Consider the following 22,578-nt stretch of genomic DNA (forward strand, 5'->3'; position numbering starts at 1 on the left):
GGAGTTTTATTGTGCAACTCTTCATACAGATAGTCTATTATTAGCAAGCCCATGTATACTGTACAGTTCATTATATTTTAAATAGGTCACAGATGTAGATACACATTCATCTGAGTAATGGGATGTTACCTAAAGGTCGTCCATTTGAATGAGAGTGAGACAGATATACATACAAATTGTGTTTTGAGTATAAATTGTGATGTAGAGGTAAATACAGTAGGCGATTTGAGGGGGGATGCCATCCCCCTTGTGACCAAAAGGAATCCCCCACTTGCTAACCTGCCATCCTCCCTCTCCATCCCCTAGTAGCAGAGAGAGTGCAGGGGCAGAGGGGTTGTTTTGTTGAATATGTTAGTCTAGTCTGCCTGACTCTATACTATATTGTATCCTATATATTCTATAGAGAAGTTTCACCTTCATGATCAAAGTGACAAGTAGCAATGTATAGTCATGGGGTGCTCCCATTGGGCCACCCCCCCTGTTAAAAATGAACACATCACCGACTGGGTAAATATTGGTGAAGATTTCACCCTTGAGAACGAATTTCCAGAGCTCTGTGGCAATAGCATCCTGGGATAAAACATGGGATAACTAGTGTCTCAGTATCTCTGAATACTGCGTAATATCCTCAACTAAATCCCAATGTGGCAGTAAGTTCTCTGTTGTATTGTCAGAAGAGACGAAAAATTTAAGAAAAATTTAAGCCCATTTATTATTTACACAAATGTGGTTTGTCTTTGACCAGTTGTTTTGCCTCAATACACCTCTTCTCTCAGACTGCAACAAACTGTTTGGGTTCTAAAGGATTATGATGATGGTGTGTGTGTTTTAAAAGCTTTGATGTATTGACTCACACTGTTTTACCTGGCCAGACTCCCTGCTGACTTAGAGACCCCATTTGCTTTCTCTTTTACTTCATCACTCTCGTTTCCCTGACTCTTGCTCTTCCCTCCCTCCCGTCCCGTCAAATCTAACGATTTATATTCTCAGCAGAAATAGCAGGTGTTACTTTGAAGTTATGTACACTTTCTGAACACACTAAACCTTTTGCTGACAGTTCATGATGTGGTGAAGCCAGTGAGATTCGAGTGCTAATAGTTTGCAAACAGAATGATAAAATGTTCTCCATGAAATGCCAACACCATGTTTTCTTTTTTTCAGGAGAAGTCCATCACACTTATGCAAAATAATTTAAGTGCTCAAGTTTAAAAATAAAAAAGCTTGAACGTTTTATTGACATGGTTGCAGGCCAGCAGTCAGTCAGTTTCAAGGGCATTTCAATTTGTAAGGTGTCATTTCAATGGTGACAGCCTTGTGTTTGCAGCAGGATGCTTTCTCACCATCAGTGACAGTACTGTGAACAGACAGAAAGCTGCAAATGACTTTTTCTTCCTCGTCAACAGCTGCCTGATGTACTCTGCCAGCTGGATGCACTCTGCTAGTTCAGATGTGGCCCAGCCCACGGCCTGTATGTCAAAGGGGCTTGCTGCAGGAAAGCTGGCCTGCAAAACTCCCGCAAGTAGAAATTCAATACTGACAGAAGTTTGCCATTTTAGCATGTCATTTACTGTTGTCGTATCTATCGTATAAATTATATTTTTCTTCAAAAAGTTAAACAAAAGAAAATCTGGCAATGCAGTGATATATTTTTTCACTTAATTTGTCTGTAACTTCACACTTTTCTGTCCTCATTTTCTCATGTTTTATGAAACAACTGTAAGAGAACAAAGACTATTCTTACTGCAGTGGCAGAGATTTTCACTTAATATGTGAAATTCCCTGTTCTATCAAAGAAAAAAATCTTGATTCATTAGTTCAGTTTTACTGTATATTGTGTTGTGTCCAGGACATACTATGGACAGCACACTTTTACCCTAAGTAGCTATCAGCATGTCCTTAAAAAAGAGTCTGCCACAGCTATTGCATGTATGTGTGTGTATCTGTTAAGAAGAAAAAGAAAAAACAAATAGATATCAATTTGACTGCTTATAAAATCATATACACAAAGCCCAACACTGATAAGAGGTGATGATGAAATGTTTTAGAAATAGAATCAAATTTGAATCTATGAAATCCAAATTATTGTAATGGCTGTGAAGTCTGGGGCTGCTTATAATGAGCCAATAAAATGACCAACAGAACAGCTGCACCGACATGTGTATGCACATTCTGCACACCAACAGAAGTTCTTGCAACCTGACATCTAAAGCAATGCTGGCTGTTTACCTATCTGTTAATAGCTACAATCTTTTCAATGAAAAAAGATCAATGATTAGAATACAATTTATTTAGATTGTCTCATTACAGCATGTTTACATATATGGGAACAAAACACAACAAAATAAAATAAACATTTTGAAAGTAGAAAAAAAAAAGCTCCTCAGCAGTCAGCTCTCGATAAAAGCCAAGCCCAAAACAATGCAACCATATTGTGTATGAAATGAGACTCAGTCTAACTTGTTTCATGGGGCGATGGACTGAGGTCTTGGCACAGACTTAGTTTGTATCTTTAAAACCATTTAAACATGAGATTTTTATTTGAGTTCTGTGAAAGATTTGTCAATAATGCACCAGAATACAATACATAGGAATGTCAACTGGATGTTTTTGATTTACAGTATCATCACTAATAGATGGACTTACAGCAGGCAGGAAGACAGGGGGCACAAAAACCACACCCTCTTCCTCTGTGTGGCCCTTAATGTGGCCCAAATGTCAGTGAACTCACTGTAACAAAAGCCAGGGGACTGCTTTACATAATTAGTGTGGATCAGTACTTCTCTAAGTGTGTCCACAAGCAGCCATACAGCTGTTTCTTTTCTTTTGTCAGTAGCTGTATTAGATTAGAGAATGGTGGGTGTTATGTGTCATGATTTAATTTCACATTATCAAACATGCTTTCTCGACCAACACTGTGTTGCAGTTAAATGTGATGTGGAAGGTGTGTGTATTGATGGTGTGTGTATCTATCTTTCGTCATTATTCCCACTGGTGTTTTCACACATGATGAGATTTCAGCACCCTCAGACTAGGTGCAGACTTAACAGCACACACGGAACAAATACTAGTTTGTCTGGTCTACTTCTTCTTCTTCAGAATTATATACATAATTTATCTATTGAAGATGGGTTTGTATTAGCAGGTATGTTAAAGGAATAGTTAGAGATTTTGGGAAATACACATATTCACTCTCTTGCTGAGAGTTAGATGAGAAGATTGATACCACTCACATATCTGTATTGTAAATATGCAGCTAGAGCCAGCAGCTGGTTAGCTTATCTTAGATCACTAACCAAAAGTAACAAAATCCGCCCACCAGCACCTATAAAGCTCACTAATTAACACGGTATATATTGTTTGTTTAATTAGTACAAAAAACGTAAGTAAGTTTTATGGGGCTGTTTCCAGTCTTTATGCTAAGCTGCTGGCTCTAGCTACATATTTATCGTACATTAGAGTGGTAGCAATCTTCTTATCTAACTCTCTGCAAGAAAGTGAATAAGCATAGCTCCCCAAATCTCAAACTATTCCTTTAAAATAATGTAGCAAAAATGTCATTTCAAGTTTACTAGAAAACATATAGTAAAGTTTAGTAATGAAACCTGACTCACAGGCTGAAAGTGTGTGTGCCTTTGGTTAGAGGCTGTAGTAAGATAGCTTAACTTTGTCTTCCCTTTGTGTAAGACACACAAAGCGGGATTGCTAAACATGTCATATCATTCAGGAGAACTGCCAAGGTGACTGAGCTGCATGTGAAGGTGTGCATCACAGATAAGGGATTTAACTGGAGCTGCTGCAGTCTTGCGTGCTTGTATGCGTGTGTGTCTGTGTATGCATGCATGTATGTATGTACTCTCTCTTAGAAAACATATACTACACACGATACCAGAGTCAGGAAGCCAACCTATTTAAGCATTAAAACTAGCTCAGTCAAACAAAACACTATTTCCATTTCAGATTCCAGTGCATGAATAAGTTATTTTGTCCTTGGATTGTGTACTTACTGAACCCCGCCAGTCTTTCTGTCTGTCTCGGTCTTCTTTCCCTTCCTTAGCAATTCAATCAGAACAAATCACTGCACTGAGGTGGGATTGGTAATGCAAAATATTTATGTAAATATTATATGGTGGAATTCCATATGCACACTTAGAAAAACAAGCAGCCAGTCAGCGTTTATGTTCCATTATGAGTAGGAATCAAGAATGCATGGGCTCACCAACTGTAAGCTTGATAAACAAATTTAAATTACTTGTAATCTTTGACACATTATTTGGACAATTATGTTTAAGTAATACCACTTGGCTCCTACATAATTTAACAAGGACAGATTTTGTTGTTGGATATGTTTCCTGTGGGTACTTTTTTTATCTTGGTTAGCTTTTTATTAAAGTGCAAACTGTCCTCCTGTTGTCTGCAGTGTGATTGGAAGTGGCAGCAGTTCTCTAAAGGCAGAGCAAGCAGTGGGAGAATGGGAAAAAAACAATTATATCACTCTTTTTCAGACCCATCTGTTTATCTGTCATTTACTGACCTAAAAAAAGAGGTGGCATCACATTACAAAACACATCAGTGAAAGAACATAGGAGCGGGAGAAAACAAAAGTGAGAGTTCTCCAGATGCGCTAACACTGACCACTTTTGAGAGAGATAAAGCCAAATGCTGATATTCATTGTTTTTCTGTGATCTGCGAAATTAAAATCTACTTACTATATTCTGTACTCTGTATAACTGAAAGTGAAAGTGTTCCCCCATTTACTTTAGAAGAAAGGAAAAAAGTGTTTTACTTTTTCTTTGAAGTTGTGAAAACCATTGGAAAAACCTATGTGAATCATGCATTTCACACATGTTTCTCTTATTTTTTATTTGAGGTCCTCCTAAAACCTACACCACTGTTAAGAACAGCAAACCCTATACGATCTGGGTATAAGAGGAATCACCACTGTGATTGAATGACTGTACAATTTATAGTCTCTTTATTCTAACTCCATGTCCTCCTTTTTGTTTCTTACTATGAGCAGCTGATGACCAAGCACCCATCCAAGCGCCTGGGCTGCGGCTCTGAGGGAGAGAGGGACATCAGAGAGCACGCCTTCTTCAGACGCATCGACTGGGAACGCCTCCAGAACAGGGAGATACAGCCGCCCTTCAAGCCCAAAGTGGTAAGTACTGTGAACATACACTTTTACAGTAGGCAATGAACTTGCTTAGGATTGAATTTATACTTCATAGTCCAATTAAGTGTGATACCACTTGGTATAATTACTGTAACCAAGGTCAAGATGATTGGTATGATTGGTTGATGACATAAATTAAGGCCACATTTCCCATTACACTTGTCTGTTCCTGTCACAAAGGGAATGTTGCTACTTTGGGCTCATATGGGTGCATGGTGCAGTGGTGCATGGTGGACAGAAAATAGCCTTAGTAATCTGTGTGGGCCGATGAGGAGACTGTAAACTTCCTCAAATGGATACATGAAACAAACACAAATGCCATATATCATCTCGTTCTGCCGTGCACCTTGATGCACTAAATCATGTCTTGCCTTTGCCTCATTGCCATTGGTTGGTCCAGTGCATTTGTTCTCTCTATGGCTTTACTTATGTTGTGTTTCCTTTGGCTTTTCACTCGGCTCATCATCTGACATTTTCAGAAACTCTGAAAACTTTGCTTGTACTGGAACAACAACACCATCTTCTTGTTTTGTGCCACCCAACATCCTCACTTTGTGTCATAAAGCAATCAACAACTCCCCTCAAATTCAACACAATGTTAAATGCTATTCTTGACAGCGCACTTGTGTGTCTACAGAAATTCTACTTTTATTTCGACCCACTGTGTGTCACATGGCCGTGCAACACAAAATGGATAAACAAGACAAGTAAACAAATACAACGTCCTGAAGTGCATGCATCTAAACAAACAAGAACAAATGTGCTTATCACTACGAGACAAATCTATAATGACAAGATGTTTGATGCCCCTCTATACTCCATTGGGGAGTATGTGTTTTTGGCTGTTTGTTTACCAACGTCCAATTTTTTACCAATTCTTCATTATTTGTTTTATTGTTTCATTGTTCATTTTTACTTCTAAGTGATTAAAAGTATTTTGCTTGATTAACTTTTAAGACACTTAAGTATTGACTGCAGGATGAATTTATTTTCACAGATAATGAAAGTTTTATTCAGTATTAGGTATTAAGTATTAGGTATTCAGTGTGAAATGTGTCAAGTAAACATTGTTCAAATAAAATAAAACAGGTGGTGCATAATGTAACAATCCAGACAAAGTTAGTTGCAAGTTATATAATGTGAGACAGCTTTTTATAATATCAATGAGATGCTTAAAATGAGATTTACACAAAAGATTACTTGTCTTTACTTAGCTCATCCCTAAATCTGAACTGCTCAAATGTTTCCAAGGACTACCACCCCCAAACAACACAAACACACACACACACACACACACACACACACATACAGATCACAGATAAACCCATGCATGCCACATTTTATGGTGGGGTCAGTCCCCTCAAGGTTTTCATTAACGTTACATCCAATCTCATTCAGTGCACTTAAGATTCACATTATCATTTCAAGAAAGCCTTCTTCTTAATATTCTAAAACGTGCCATAGAAACAGTCATGTGTCCAGAACATTAATGCAAGAGATTTGAAGTTTCATTTATGCAGATTAACTGCATCCATGCATCCACTGCAGCCTCCCAATTCTCGGAAGATTTACTTAAGATTTAATAACATAATAATTATTTAATAACTCTGTGAAAAAGTTTGTCTCACTGTTGTAGTTTGTAATTCTGTATCTGTGTAAGTGCAATTTAAAGCAGTCACCAGGGCAACTTAAGTCTCAGAGGCAGGTATCTCAAACCATAGCAAATAAAACCAAAACTAACTGCATAGTTAACGAAGTGGAAGAACATATTTTTTATGATTTAGGTGAATCCTTCATTGTTTTTTTCAAATACATGTTGTTAGAGCTTAGTCACTCAGCCTCAGTGTAGGTAGACAGAATAAAGACAGAATAAAGCTGTTAACTGAAACTGTTAGCAATGTTCAACTGTGGACCGTGGTGGGTATAAGGACGTGACTATATTGTATAGTCTCGCTTTTATGGAAAATTATCCTTGCTGTTGATGGCGCCTTATACTGTATTTCAACAGTTTTCTTGTATTGTGAAACATTTGATGTACTGTAATTACATACACAACCATTTACCAAGAATTTGTAGTTGCTCTTGATGTACAACAACCATCCATCCATTAATTTCCTATACCTGCCTATCCTATGCGGAGTCATGGAGGGCTGTGGTATAAAATAATTCCACTGTTATTGCATAAGCATCACATAAGCATCACATAAGCATCACACATAAACACACCAGCACATATGCAGTAGACAGGTTGTTGGCACTCCAAGGTGTTTTGGAGATTTGTAGTAAATGACAACAGTCATTTACTACAAATGGCACCTATGTTATTACAGTAGGTGTCATTATATTGAGGTGACTGAAGTCAGTCTGATGTGACAAATAAAACTGCCTTGACATGACACCCATTTTTATGGACGTGTTATATGGGCCGTAAGTAATTCCAAAGCCTCACAAGAGAGATGAAGTAGGTCACTCAGTGTCTTATGTGTATGTTTGTGTGTGTGTGTGCGTGTGTGTGTGTGTCCCTTACATATTCAGTTTAAATATTGTAGTTCTCTTCTGTTTCAACCCTCAAGGGCGCCAGCTCCTCTAATAAGGTGAATCCTGACCTCTTTGTCCATGTAGTCTCCTGCTGAGTGGATTCGCTGGGTGTCCTGGAAATGCTGTGTGTGCTTTGTGTGTGTATGCGTGAGTAAATGTATGTGTGTGGGAAGGTTAAAGGAAGTGAGGATAAACAGAGATTGAGAAAAGCAGGGGAGGAAGATTTCCTTGCATGTCCGCCTCGTCTCTGTGTCTATTTGCATATGTATGTGTGTGTGTGTGTGTGTGTGTGTGTGTGTGTGTGTGTGGTATGGAGGGGTGGGGGGGAAATCAATATCAGATAGAGAGAGGAAAGCTTCTGTGCTTGTATATTTTTCCACGCTGAAATTTGCAGGGAGGTGGATGCATGCAAACGTGCATGTCCTTTGCCCAGTGCATGCTTGCATGGGTCTGTTCGAAGAGGCAGATAAGGGAGAAAAATGAGAGAGGTGGAAAAGAGTGAGAAAACAATTTTTATGCTCCCTGTATCCACCATAACCTACTCTGTAATGTCCATCATGTCCATCTCACTGTGCCACTATGTAATACAGCACTGTTTCTGAGTCCTTTACCACCAAGTGGCTATCATTATACACCACCCGCTCACCCCTCACCAGGTCTAACCCTGCCTCTCTAATCCATTCCTCCTCCTCTTTCCTTTCTCCTTGTGCATCTATTCCCGCTCAATCTCACTTCATCTGCCTGTGACAGCTGTGGAATTGCAATCAATACAGCAGCTGCACCCAGCTGAGAGATTCAAACCATCTGTATCTATAGAACTGGGGCTTCAGACGGCACGGAGAACACATCCTGTGTGGTAGAATGAGTGTCAGGGCAGGCTCAGTTAGTGTTGATCCATATTTACAGTGCTGAATGCTGTCACTGTGCAGCCATCTACGGCAGGTAACAAAACAAGCACATAATTAAATGCCAGCCACGTCCAGCGAGGTATGAAATAAGGCGAATTTCTTGAGAGTACAACACACTTGATGCCCACACGTTTTATGCCCACTTGTGGATGGCTGAAGGGAGCGGAGAAGGATGGGAAAAGTAGGTCAAATAGGAAGCTGCTGATTGATAGTGATGGGAGCAGTGAATGACGGGAGGCAGGCAGGGCAAGAAAGAGTGGGAGGGCTTAGTCACTGCACAGACGTCTTGGAACACTGTCCAATGAAGGGATGCGAATGCCCGATGGGATACATGGACACTCACATACACACACACACACACACATACACACACCCAGAAAATTATGGCAATATGGATGAGTTGTGACTCACTGTAGCTGTAAGAAAATGAGAATCGAAGACAGTTGCAACTTGGCTGAATAAATTTCCATATAGGGCAGCATTTCAGAGACTAATAAAACATTTCTGTGTATGTGGAATAAACTGAAGTTTTGTACTACTTCATTAAAATTAGTTACTTCCCCACTCTGCACTTTTAAGAATTAAGATGACTGCTAATTACAAGCTAACAATCAATCGCAATAAAGCAAAATGTTCAGGAGATTATGACAAGAACAGATAGCTTCCCATGCCGGTGGCTTCAGGTAGAGGGAGGTAGAGAAAAAGAGAGAGAGAGTCATGGCACAACTCTTAATGGAAGCAGGCACTCATTTACCATCCTAAGTTGCTGAGTGTTCTTAAAATGCTTGAGTGGAGAGGCATGCGCATCTGTATGTGTGCAGAGAGAGAGAGGCAGGGAGATTAAAGATGAAGAAAGTAGGTCAAAAACCCATGTAGGACATTATGTCACCGTGTATGGGTGGACGTATTAACAGCATAATAGCTTTGGTTTTACCCCATAAGGGTTGGCTGAAAAGGGCAAGTTTATGTTTCCGGAAATGTCACAAAGGCAGTGGTGCAGATTTTCATAACCATGATTCATAACCTAATCTTCTCCTTTTGTTCTTGTTAAGCTGATCTTTTGAACTTAATTTATCTTATGGGAGCAGCTCATAAGATATAGTTTCTAGTCTATTCTAGGTTCTTTATTGGCAATGTGTGCTCTTTGACAAAAAACTGAAATATTTCTAACTTTCAGCACAGAAATGATTCAGTATAGAAACAAATCACAAATCTGAAGTCCCACATCCTTAAAAGATGACACGGACCAGGATAAATGAGGCGTGTTTGTCAAATTTTCCCAAAGACACTTTCAGTCTTTAAGGTGTCACAAGGAGTGATCCAGAGACGGACGCCTTGGTCCTGGCTATTGTCGGTGGAGGTCAGAGTGAAAAATGTGTTGCTTCACTTGAGTGACGGATGGTCAGTGATGGATAGAAGAAGACAAGAATACAGAGAGACACAGCAGTTGAAGGATGCTGGCAATTACCCAACAGGTGTCTGCTGTGTGGGAAAGAAAGAGTATATTCAGAGACAACACACACACACACACACACACACACAAGAGCCACATTTGCTCCCTGTCTTGAAGCGTGTGTGCTGCCTTCTATCCACTCTGACAGGGTGGTACTGGCTTGGAGCGAACATCACCTGTCAGTGACAATAGTCATGGGAGGACATGGGGTTTTTAATGTTCTGTTGCGTTCACTTCCGTTAAATCACCCGACATGTGTTGTCAAGAAAATAAAAATAGAAATGTCTGTACCTTTATGCCACATTTTGTTTGCTTGACAAACACAGACAGGGATGTCCGTCTGAGTTTGTCAAGCACACAAAGACTGACGCACAAGCAGTTGACGCTCACATAAAACACAAACACACACACACACTTACATATGATGTTTGTCTGTGAATATATGGCAGCAGTGGATAAGGCCAGTTAGTCACAAGAGTTTCAAAGCCATTAAAACTGTTTGGAAACGATTGAATAAATAAAGAACTGATGTGTAATGGCATCTATAAAAAATATCCTTCTTTTCACACTTTCTTCCAAAACAAATCATCTTAAGCTGTAGATCAGTGGACCATGGTAGTGGCTGTTTCTGCTGGCATAGCAGTGTGAATCTCTAGTAAACCCCACTGGGGGATACAGGTCCTGATCAAAACTTGTGTAAGTCAGTCAGTTAGTTACATTATACTCTAAAAGAGTGTTCAGGTGTAATTACTGGTATTCGGTCAGTAGTAACAGTACTTATCATCCAGAAAAGGGACAGATGTTTTTGATGTAGGAGATTTCTGTCTGCTGGGTTGTTTTGAAGAAGTAAACACGATGGGTGAAGCAGAAGTCAGTAGATGCCAAGAGGGCTTTGCTTATAGCAGCACAACGTCAGAAAAAGAGGACAAAACAAAGTTAGAAATGCCTCTGCTTGGATAAATAAATGCTGATACATCTGTCTTGTCCTGAAAAAGGTTAACAGGCTTTAATATTCTGTCATCAGTCCTATCTGAACAAACCTCAGCTACTATTGAAAATTAATTGAAAATAAGACAGACAGACACATTAGCTCAGGGAGACACCTCCCACATGATGATCAATCTTATTTTGGCGAGATTATTTTTTAATTTTTTTTTTTACTAAAGAAGGGTATTTATTTCTATGAAAACAGCCGAAATACAGCCGAAATAGCCAAAAGTGCTATGGTTGCCATCCTTCTTTCTTTGTATTCAAGTCCTGTGTTAGAGCCCCATGGCTGTGAGTCATTTATACTCACAGCCAGCTGCAGAACAGTAGCTCCCAAGGGAACCTGAGGAAAAGGAACATCAGGTGGTGCACTGGGTCCTAGTAGTACAGTACGTGTATGTGTGTGTGTGTGTGTGTGTGTGTGCGTGTGTGTGTATTTGGGTGTATGATTGTGTGTGTTTGCGAATGCATGCATCCATGTCGGTGAGCCCAGTGTGTAGGTGGACTAACTGATAAGGATAGAGAAGGATGTAATGTACGGCCCTCTCTCTTTCTTTCTCACACGCTCTTTCTCTTGTACGCTCTCTGTCTCATTTCCTCTTGGTTTTTCTCCAGTAAAGTCAAGAATAACTAAATAATAAAGAGACAAGGACTCCTCTTCATGGACCAAGTCATCTATTTTCTCTGCTGTCCCATAATAACAATTTCACAATTTGATTCGATTCAATAAAAAGAAATACTGCAACCAACAACAGATAAACCTCAAACAAAGAAACAATATATCTCCACCTGAAGGACGCGTCTCTAATGCCCTTTAGTTGGAGAGTCACTGCTTTAACACACCACATCTAGACGGAACATTAAGTGTTGATACTTAAAGCTTTCTATTTACAAGAAAGAGCTCAAAGGCCAGGTTGACACATTTTTGGTAAATATGTCAATATGTGCAAAAGTACAGTGCTAGTGCAATTTAAAACTGGGTTAGATTTGTACACTATCACTGGGTGTGGTTGGGGATGGCATCATGAAATCATCTTGTTTCTTCTCCTTTAAAAGAATGGTAGGAGTACCAAGCATGATGGGAATTTTGTTGTAGGGTACAATCCTGAGCAGATCCTCCACAAAATCTAATCCTAAGAGGATACTGATAGCCTTGAGTGACTGGCGCAGAATCACTGCAAGCAAATATACAGCACCTTAACAGAGATAAAACAGCTGGTTTCCATGTTCTCTGGTCTTATAGCCATTGCCTAGGGTTGGAAATGGTTATTACACCAACAGCCTACATTACAGACATTGGTGTAGTTTTTCAGAATTGCAAAATTGCATTGTAACTTGATTGTCACAGCATATAACCGCAACTCTCCTTTTAAGGCGAGTCACCAACATACGAAATGGGAAGAATGAGAAAAACCTGTGTGCTGTATGAAGCAGTACCATGTCAAGTAGGATTTTTTAGGGAGAATATCTACATATACAGCAACAAAATGAGATGCACGCTTACATCTCCGAACATGCACATGACCTTCTTTTACTGAGAAATTCTCTGAAGTGCTAACTCATCCACCATGTGACATGAACTGTTTCCATGTCTTTGATTTAATTTGATTGTCCTCTCATCACACCAACATGAAAACACTTTTGATGTCTCCTGTTAAATACTGACAGCTTGCCTCCCTCTTATGAACACACTAATTAACCCTTTTGTGACCTTGTTGCACCTTGATGCTGTTGCTATTTTTGTTCAAGGAATCATTTAATTCTTCTGTAAGATAATTAGCTTTGATAGCTGAGGGACAAATGCGCAAAAGTACGTACATATCACACCTGAGCCAAGATAAAGGAGCTGCATCACAGCAGGTTATGAGGTCAGAGCAAACACAGCGTGCCTTGCTGCAGAGGTCCTGACACCATTTCCACTCATAGGATCAATCCTGGGCCTTGTTTACTGGGAACTGCATCGCTGTTCGACAGCTGTGCCAGTGTTGCTTTGGTATTCAGAAGGGTGCATTGTGATTCAGGTGAATGGGATGTAGAGCATGTAATCTGATGTTGTTAACTTCCTACTGCATGTAGCAGTGGGAAAAGTGGGGGATCAGGTGTGAAATGTTCTCCATTTTTATGTAGGCCAGGGGGCAGGGTGAAGATGCATTTGAATTAGTCGACAGGTTGATGTGGGAGAACTTGCACATGTTGCTTGTTGTACTGTCCATGCACATTATCTAGTTGCCCAGCCCAGTGTGCTTTTATTTAGTAATATGAATAGTGTTAACGATGGTAGTGATCGAGGATGTTTGATGATGATGCGTTTCCTGTGCTTTGGGCTAATATGTGAAAAGGTCCAAGAGGTTATAAACAAATTCTACTGAATGTCTCTTGCCTTCTCAGAATTGCCATGTGCACACTTCTGCCAGTGTTCCAGATTTTTCACATCTGCTTGTACTCTTCATATTATTTTACATACCTTATGTCCTAAAGGTCTCCCTCTTCTGTCTCTCTTTTCTGCAGTGTGGCAAAGGAGCAGAGAACTTTGACAAGTTTTTCACGCGCACCCAGCCCCAGCTCACACCACCAGATGAGCTGGTTATCGCCAACATCGACCAGGCCGAGTTTGCAGGGTTCTCTTTCATCAACCCACAGTTTGTACACCCGTCACTCAGTAACAGCATATGAGAAGGATGGGGAAACCTCGCTGAAGAACCTCCCTGCTCACTGCCACCTACTTAAACCAACTGCCAACCTACCATCTGACCACAACTTGATCAATGCCCACTATAACCCTTTATGTAAGCAGCATTCTAGGGCATACATATTTGTTCTGTACAATATATTTGCTAGTATAGATTATATATATTAGATTGGCTCTTGGCCATCACAAGAAATAATTTCCTTTAGTTTAACGATGAGCATGTACTGTAGACAAGGATGCCCTTCCTTACTGCTGCAATCTGTAATGAAGGTTTACCATAGCTGGAGGCACTGAGACAGAAGGTGTGTCAGGCTTTATTTATCTACAGTATGCCAGTATATGATGAAATTGAGAGAATAAATGAATCTATGCCTGTAAATGATATAAGCAAGAGAATATTAAAGGAGCATTTAAGGCATGGATTAACTAATTGTGGAAAAGATGCCTGTGGACCTTTTCATGCTTACAAATCTCAATGGATGTAGTTGGTGGGTTACAATTTGTTTCTATATGGATAACGATCACAATATAGATATTATGTGATGACCTAAAAAACACTCATCACATATAAAGCAGTGTAGAAACTATAGCCAAATATGAAGGACAGGTGGTGCAGGCGTTGAAACAGCACCTTGTGATTCAATGTTTCCTGTATCATGTTTACAGTTTTTCTTCCCCTTTCGATTTCATGGTGATGGTGTAAAATTCTATTTTAGTAAAATTTGATTCTTGCCAGTCTCAACTTCCAGTGTGCGTAGCAAATCAACTGAAGAATGAACAGTTATGTTGTTAAATAATATGCAGCCCTTTAAAAACTCATGAGACACATGAAAGTGCGTCAGGGTTGTTTCCAGTTTGTCAAAACTTAACTTAACTGTTATCACACAATTTTCTCATTTACACACCTATTTTCAAGCCCTTACTTGAGCTGCAGATTGTGCACTTCCCCTGTCAATAATTTTTTGGACTCTATGTGGACACACAGTAAATAGCAATCAATCTAGTATGTGGGCAGTGGCAGAACATTCTTAGGAAAAAATCTAACCTAAAATGTTTACAGTTTGTTGAGTTTTAACACTAGTCAGTGTTAACCACTGTCTCTGTCCCACGCTATGCCCACAACTACAAAGTCTCCCATTGGTCATAAATGTCTTCACAGAAACAGTGAAGGCATTTTGATAAACTGTTTTTAGAATATAACATTATGTCATTCTGTATTAACCATGCAATGTTATATTGCATACAGTATCATGCCCCCAAGCGTTGACAAAACATATTTGTTAGGTTTCCTGGATAAAAAATTACAAATCAAAAGGAGCCTTTCTTCTGACAATGCTTTGTTGTCCTTCATTAGGAGTATGGCAACACGATTATAATTAGTTAAATCATTATTTGGCATCCCTTTTTGTTTCTTTAATGTCTTTAAAAAAATATTTGTTTTTACTCTCCTATTCTTTTGTGATTTCATACATATTTTTCCATTAGATCTGATTAATATTTTCTTGTATCTAATATCAGTGCATAACTCCTCTGTAAATAATCATGAGTTATTTAAAAAGAGTATAGCAAGTAAAATTTTTATACCAACACCTGAATGTGCTTTTATTACATTAATTATATAAACCAATATTTGTATGTGTAAAAGATTAAACAACCAAGAAAGTAACCCAGTACAGATCAACTTTGTAACAGCTGGATATCTTTAATAGAGTGTCCAGATTTAGCAAGTTGTGAATATATATCTGTTTTACTTGTTTTGGCAGATTTATCAAATCTTTTTTCTTTTTTCTTTATTCATATTCAATGATTTTGACAGCAAATTGTGCGTTGATTGGATGCGTGTCTGGCTGTTGACTGTCCGACTGTATCTGCATGCTATTGGTAGGCATCAATCATGCACCTCATCCGCTAAATGCTGCATGCTACTAATTATAACACCCCTAAGAGTTACAACCTCAAAGTAATACCCCACTCAAAATCTAACTTTACAGCTAAGAGTCACCCCTTGTAGTCTTTAAAGTTTGTACCTGTTTCCTTTTTGAAGAATAATGGCCATGGTTAGCTTAAATCCATGTTGACTACAATGGATTCCAATAGTGACAAAAAAGTGTCAAAATGTCCATAAAAATGTCTCAAACCACTCACTTGCTTGCAGGTCTGGTCTGAGTCTATGGGAGGTGAATGTTTGCTATTCAAAACATAGATTCAGGGTGGAGTATCACTGTAAGCGTGGATCTAGATTGGTCAAATTAAAGGTGGCCATTACACACCACAGTCCGGTACCCTAAGAGTGCTGATCTTAGACCAGCTAGACTCTCTAAGATAATTGCAGGGTACTATACTGCACACAAAGTCAAGCTTCAATGACAAAGTCTTGCAACAGTAATAAAACATCGAAGTCCTAATGCTCAGGCAGATTTGTAAACAATACATTAAAGGAACAGTGAGGAACGACAGTGATTTAGCCTAAAGAAGATCACTAAAGAACATAGAATAGACATTTATTACAGTTTATAAATTTAAATAGATACTAATACTAAAAGACTTTCCTGAGACATAGTCCCTGGTTCTAGATCAGTGCTCATTTCTGTAGAAGCTTGATATATACATATACATTATGGCCCCTGGTTCCTTTTTCCTTTACCTATTTAGGGTGATGTGGAACACTGAATCCAGACCCGCGGTGAGTTGTGACTCAGAAGCACTGCTCATTGCTAGACCAGTAGGACCACTCGCTCTCTAGTGTCTCATGAATGGGGTTTATGTTATAATCTTAATGTCGTGTTATTGTCACTTTGTAAAATTGTTGTTTATTTTGTTGTTGTTTTTTTGCTTTTGCTGTTGTCAGTTGTTGTCAATGTTTTCAGTTTTATTTCTCTAGCTTCTGCTCAAGAAATTCAGGAATGTTTCAAAGGATATATCACATTTGAAAACTCGTATTTGACTGATATAGATAGGAACTAATGAAACGTTTGTGATACTTTCTCTATGTTTACTTGTGCTCGCCTAACGTGTTTCCTATAGTATATAACCTTTTGCATGTGCCAAACCTGGAAAAGTCAGAACCCGACAATAGCAGCGTTGCACTAGCTGTAGTCACATGGATGACTCTCCGTGGCAACTTCTCCCTGGGCAGCCTGAGACCTTCCTAAAGCCACACCTGCTGTTCACTCTGCTGGCCACATAACATATACAGTAGCATGCAGCCATGAGTATACCAGTGCAAACTTTACAATGCCAGTCAGTTTGATAGATGACTCACCATATACGGTACTAGATTTTCCTGCCTGTCCAGCCTTGGGCAGTATTGTGTCTGAAAAACATTTAAACTTGTGGAGCTTTTGATTTAACATCAGTGAATTTCACAGAAGTAAGAGAAAATATTTCTTGTACATACTCAGTTTACTCGTCAACAGTCTTGCCCTTGTGTGAGCCTAACTTGCGCCTCTGTGTGTGCTGATTTTATTGTCTAGATTCATCCCTTTAATAGAATCTCTTATGACTTGCTTCCCAATCTTCTTTCTTTGTAGAAAAATTTTCAAAATGTCAAGTCACAGTCCATGTGGGCATGAAAAAAAGATTACTTACTCTCCTCTTGTGTGCCTTTCCCAACTTGAACAGATATATTGTACATCTTCTTCTTAATCTTCATTCGTCCTTGCTCTGATCTAAACTCTCTACTCCATTTTTACTCCATATGTTTACTCCATTTACTGTATTTTTAATCCATTGTCAAAGTAGCTTAGTTAAGTTAATTTACTCAGTTTTTACTTCATTTTACGCCATGTTAGTGTTACAGCACATCTCACAAATGAATGAATGTGAATAAAAGTAAAAAGAAAAAACTCTGTACGCTTTTTTCACATAAATGGTCCATCATCTGGTCTGTAAATCAGAATTTTAAATCATTTTGTTGACTGACGCCTATAACCTTTACAGTCATAAAACTACAACTTGACTCAACCTCCTGTGTCGGCTTGCTTTACCTTTACCTCCCTGTGCCTATTAATGACTGAATTATGTAGTGGGTTAATTAATATACGTATTGACAATATGAGAGGATGGTATTCGGGGAGTGAAGGACCAATGAACAGGTTATTGATGGGGTTAAGTTAAATGAATGAAAGGATAGATGATGATGGCTTGTTTGAAGGACAATCCCTGTGCCTCGTCACATTGAACCATCCCTCCCTCGTCGTCTCTTATACATGCTCTTTCACTCTACCTGTTCCTCCTTCCTCAGTGCCTGGGCCAAGTTAATCCATCATCTTATCGACAGTGTCCACCTCCTTTCACCCTTTAAATCCCATCAGGTCAGGAAAGCAGTTGATTTTTCTTGTGCAATTCACTCAACACAGTTGGCATCAGTTCCACCCTTTCCTCCTCTCTACTGGTCCCCCCTAATGCACCATGGGAAAGGAGTTAGCCGAATGTATTTGGTGTTTTGCTTGTTTACATTCTATTTGATGTCCTTACCTTTTTGTTTTTCATTTAATTGATTAGGATGACCAGAAAATAATAAAGTAACTTTCTGAGGTAAAGATTTTATCTTAAATGTAAGGTTCTGAGAGAGAGGTCTGTTCCGATTTTTTTTTTCCATTTGACATTTCTTACAATACTCCTTTCAGGTACCTATTTGCTTTAGATAAATCTTGTTAAATGTCTTTCTTCTTTGTAGTTAGTCATTACTCTCCGCTGTGTCCTGTTCTCTATGAAATGAGAGAGTTGAAGTGAGCTGCCATCTTTTTGGCCGTACAGAGCACATGATCAATAATGTGCAGGAATGCCTTATTCCTTAACCCATACCATAACATGGTCTCTAACTCTCCTCTCTTTGTTCATTTATAATATCAGCACCCCTGTCCTTGTATATAAATGACTTACAGTAGATATCTACATAGATATTTCTACCTAAAGAATATATTGTATTTTGCAAACGGTGTATGTTTGTTTTCTTCCCTTGTCAGCCTGAAACCTTTAAAATGAGTCTGAGCTACTTACCTTGTAATTGATTGTGTCATTTGTACCTAATGTATGATAATGCAAATTAAAAAAAGGAAAATGAGGTCTTGATGGGTTTTTTTTGCCACGTATAACTATAATATACTGTATATATCATTACTGCACTGTCTTAGTACTTTTCATATTTGCACTGCTCATTCTTGCACTTATTTATATTGTACATATTCTGTTTATACAGTACATTATACTGTACATACAACCCTTATATACAATATATGCTCCCCTTCCAACTCTGCTACTTTCCTATGCTACAGTTTGGTGCAGATGTTGGGTCTCCCCTCAACTGGGAACAGTGCATGTTGATCTATGTTGAGAGATGTCTCAGTGGCATCACCTGGTGTTACAGTGACACATCACTGTCAGGTTTTCTCATTCAACAACCAACAAAGTAATACACACTTAAAATGTTTCTTGGTGGAGACACTGGCAGGAGTTATATTTCATTTTTATCTCATTATATTAATCATTATATCAACCATCGCATTAGCAGAAATATTGCTATTCATAAAATGGATAGTTCATTTTTTGACACACAAAACTCCCCTTGATTTCAACACTTCTGTATATGTTCTGTGTGTTCAAGTGTGTATTGCCACTTACAGGAGCAGCATGCCTAGTATATTGACAATAAAGATTTGATATGTTCAGGGCAGTATGTTCAGTAGTAGAAAGGTGTGTGAGTTTTTACCCATACTGTATCTGTCCATCCAGTTCAGTTTTCATAGGTGTGGGTATTTGTATGCACCATTATGATGATATCCAGTATGTATGCATATGGGGGCATGTGAGCGTGTTTTTCTATGGCTCTATGTATTTGCAGAGGTGTGAGTTTGTGTGGGGGTGGTTGGTCGATTGTGTACATGTTCCAGGCTTCTTCATTAGTTGGATCGCTGAGCTTGTCTCCTGGTGAAGGCAGAGGGGTGTTAGCTAGTCGTTCTTTATTGTCCACAAAGGGAAATTGATTTTGCTCAGGTCAGTACCATACAACAAACAAGACAATAAATAAATAAATAGATAAATAAACAACACCACAATACAAAACAGGAGTGATCGAAGACAACAGCGTAGCACTCATTGCTGTCAGTCATCAGGTGCATGACAACCTGGTTGTCTAAAGCCTGACTGATGCTGCAAGATCTCTACTAAATTTCATCTAAATTAAGCTGTGAGCACACCTGGGGCTTTCCTTTTAAGCAAGATGAGGATTTATGTGGAGACCATTTGCCCATTAAAGGGCTATACTTAGTTATTAGGAGATTAGCCCAATTGTCACCTTACTAAATACCTGTCACAACATACTGGTGAAAAAGTGTTTCAACTCAAGTAAACCAATTTTTATTTTCATGAAGCACAAGCTGCAGCCATGACAACTGCAGTGCTTCCCTATAATGTAATATTTGTTGTTATTTTTTCCCCCTCTTACGGTAGCATGCTGTAGCTTATATAACAAGGATTAAAAAGGTGTATATGCTTTTCAACTGTCTAGACAGAATTTGGAGTTACACAGGTATTGTAATTTTCATTTTAGGAAGCGATTAACTGTAATGGTTAAAGAAAAGGAGGAAAAAGGCAAAGAAAAAGAAAAGTAAACCAAGTTATTCTCTTAGCATTCACAGTGAGGTGTTCACCCAATCCCACAAAGAAACAAAGAGAGGTAAAAACTGCTGGTCTCCATTAATGTATTGATCACTGAAGTGTTTTCCACTAATGGTTAAGATTTTGCAAAAAAGGACCCAAATGCAAGACTCCAGGCAGGCAGATTGAAGAAATAAAAGCAAGCTTTAATAACAAAAAGCTAATTCCAGTCACACAAAACAGGCAGGCAACAAAAACAGTGGGGAGCAGGCTGAGGCAAAATCTAAGAACAAAAGAGAAATACAAAAACTAAACTATTAGCAAACTGGTATGTCTAGAGGAACACAGGCAGGAATACTGATGAAAGCTAAAAGCAACAAACACAGACCAGCTGACAAGTGAAAGACGGAAAACACATGACTAAATACACAAGAGGCTAATTAACTAATGAAACACAGGTGACACAGAAAACAGGGGGAAAACACGCAAAGACAGGAAGTAAAACAAAACATGACACATGGGGAGAGTGAACATTCAACATAAAACAGGAAATAACTAAGCTAAAACCCAAATCCATAACACTAATTTCGTCCTTCCAACCTTGACTTCCATTTTGGACTCTCCTTTATCTTGTTAGTCACAAAACTCTAGCCACTATACATACCTTCAGGCTCTCTCACTCGCACAACTCACTTGATAGCTATCATCTATCTTAGTGATGTTTTCTTAAATGAGGGCTCATAATTACTATATCTCCTTGCTGGCATGCAGCCAATGTCCTAAATGGTGGCTTAGAGTGATAGGAAGAGGTATATAAGGTTTCACAACACATTGTGGTGTATTGAGGCTATTTTACAAAGTTTTCAATCCTTGCTCTACTGTTCTTGAATGTCAAATGAGCATGTAATGACTGTATATGACATCAGAAAATCATTCCACTTGTATTTAATTAATACGACTTATTTACAATTTGTTAATTAGTTTAAAAACTATTTCTACTCTCTTGGGTTGTAACATTGTTGCGATGCAGGCACATACTGTACAGAATTATTGAACTTGTGTTCATTTCTTCACGTGTTTTCAGACAATGCATAGCTGCGATGTGATTAGAGAAAGCCCCGCAGCATGTTAACTGTGGAACCAGCTGGTGTGTGAGCTTTTGTTTAACACCTTGATGTTTCAGTCCACTGCTTTCTCTCATTCTCCCTCTATTACACACACAGACAAATACAAACACATACACATGCACACGTCTTCAGCATAACTTCATCTGTTATGACACTGCTAGAGCTAAGTCATATGCAGCCATATTGCTTTGTTATGAGAGCTGTTCTGGCCTTAAGTAAAACAGATGCATTATCATTACAGTCTGATACACATTAGCATCTTTGTGAATAGTGACTAAGCCAGGGTGTATTACAGAAGCAGACTGAATGATTTATGTTTGCATTATTCAAAGAAAGAAATTAAGAAAGAAAAAACGATATTATCATGTTTGTCTGAGTCTGCATGCAGTCACAATTGTGTCCAAATTGAGTCCACATACTTGTAGACAAGAGACCCTTATTTACAAAATGTTGTTTTCATTTAAATCGCACCATCAACCTACAAATTACTTTGCTCTGTCTCTCTCTGAGAAGATGTTGAAGGTCAGTGACAGCAAACCAGGAGGCATGTTTTGTTCTGTCCATAGTCCATTCCAATGGGTGGACCATGGTGTTTAACTTAATGCTTTTAAGACATTCTCACTTCAACTTGCTCTGGTCAGCAAGGGCTCAGTATTTTCGAAATACCTGTAGGATGCCAGGAAGGTTCATGTTTGCTGTCAGTGCTCATCCTGGAGCAGCCTGAGTTTTGCTGCTGGCTTTTACGTTTGATTGTCAAAGCAGATGAGAAAATAGCAGATAAGTTTGCTTTAACAGTATACAATGATGAAATGTGTGAGAAATAAGCTCCTGAGAGAAGAAGTGATGCAAAATGGGATGAGAAAGGTCCTGATTGCCATCCTGTGAGGTCAATGAGAGGTTATGTGACAGGCCAAGTCAGAGCCAAGCGTCTTCATTCACTCCTGCCTGTGATCAGTTGAGAACAGAATGTGATGGTTAGTCATACACGCCCATGAGTTTCGCCAGATGCTCCTAAATGACTGAATGAACGAATTTCCATATGCCCAGAGACGGGTTTTGCTGAATTCAGTCTGACAGCAGCTCAGACTCTCTATAAATCTGTGCC

The 22,578-nt window shown here is 38.9% G+C and overlaps 1 protein-coding gene across 5 annotated transcripts in view; it reads left to right on the plus strand.

Moving 5' to 3' along the window:
* prkcaa (protein kinase C, alpha, a) overlaps window positions 1-18,814 on the plus strand; it is a 156,078-nt gene extending 137,264 nt beyond the window's left edge. For all 5 annotated transcript variants that reach the window (XM_044190213.1, XM_044190212.1, XM_044190214.1 and 2 more), the window contains 2 exons: window positions 5,019-5,159; window positions 13,569-18,814. In XM_044190213.1, coding sequence (XP_044046148.1) covers window positions 5,019-5,159; window positions 13,569-13,733 — 306 coding nt within the window. In that variant the 3' untranslated portion in view covers window positions 13,734-18,814. The remainder of the gene's footprint in view (window positions 1-5,018; window positions 5,160-13,568) is intronic.
* Window positions 18,815-22,578: the final 3,764 nt, after the last annotated feature.

This window comes from Siniperca chuatsi, linkage group LG3, assembly GCF_020085105.1.
Source record: "Siniperca chuatsi isolate FFG_IHB_CAS linkage group LG3, ASM2008510v1, whole genome shotgun sequence".
Taxonomy (NCBI): Eukaryota; Metazoa; Chordata; class Actinopteri; order Centrarchiformes; family Sinipercidae; genus Siniperca; species Siniperca chuatsi.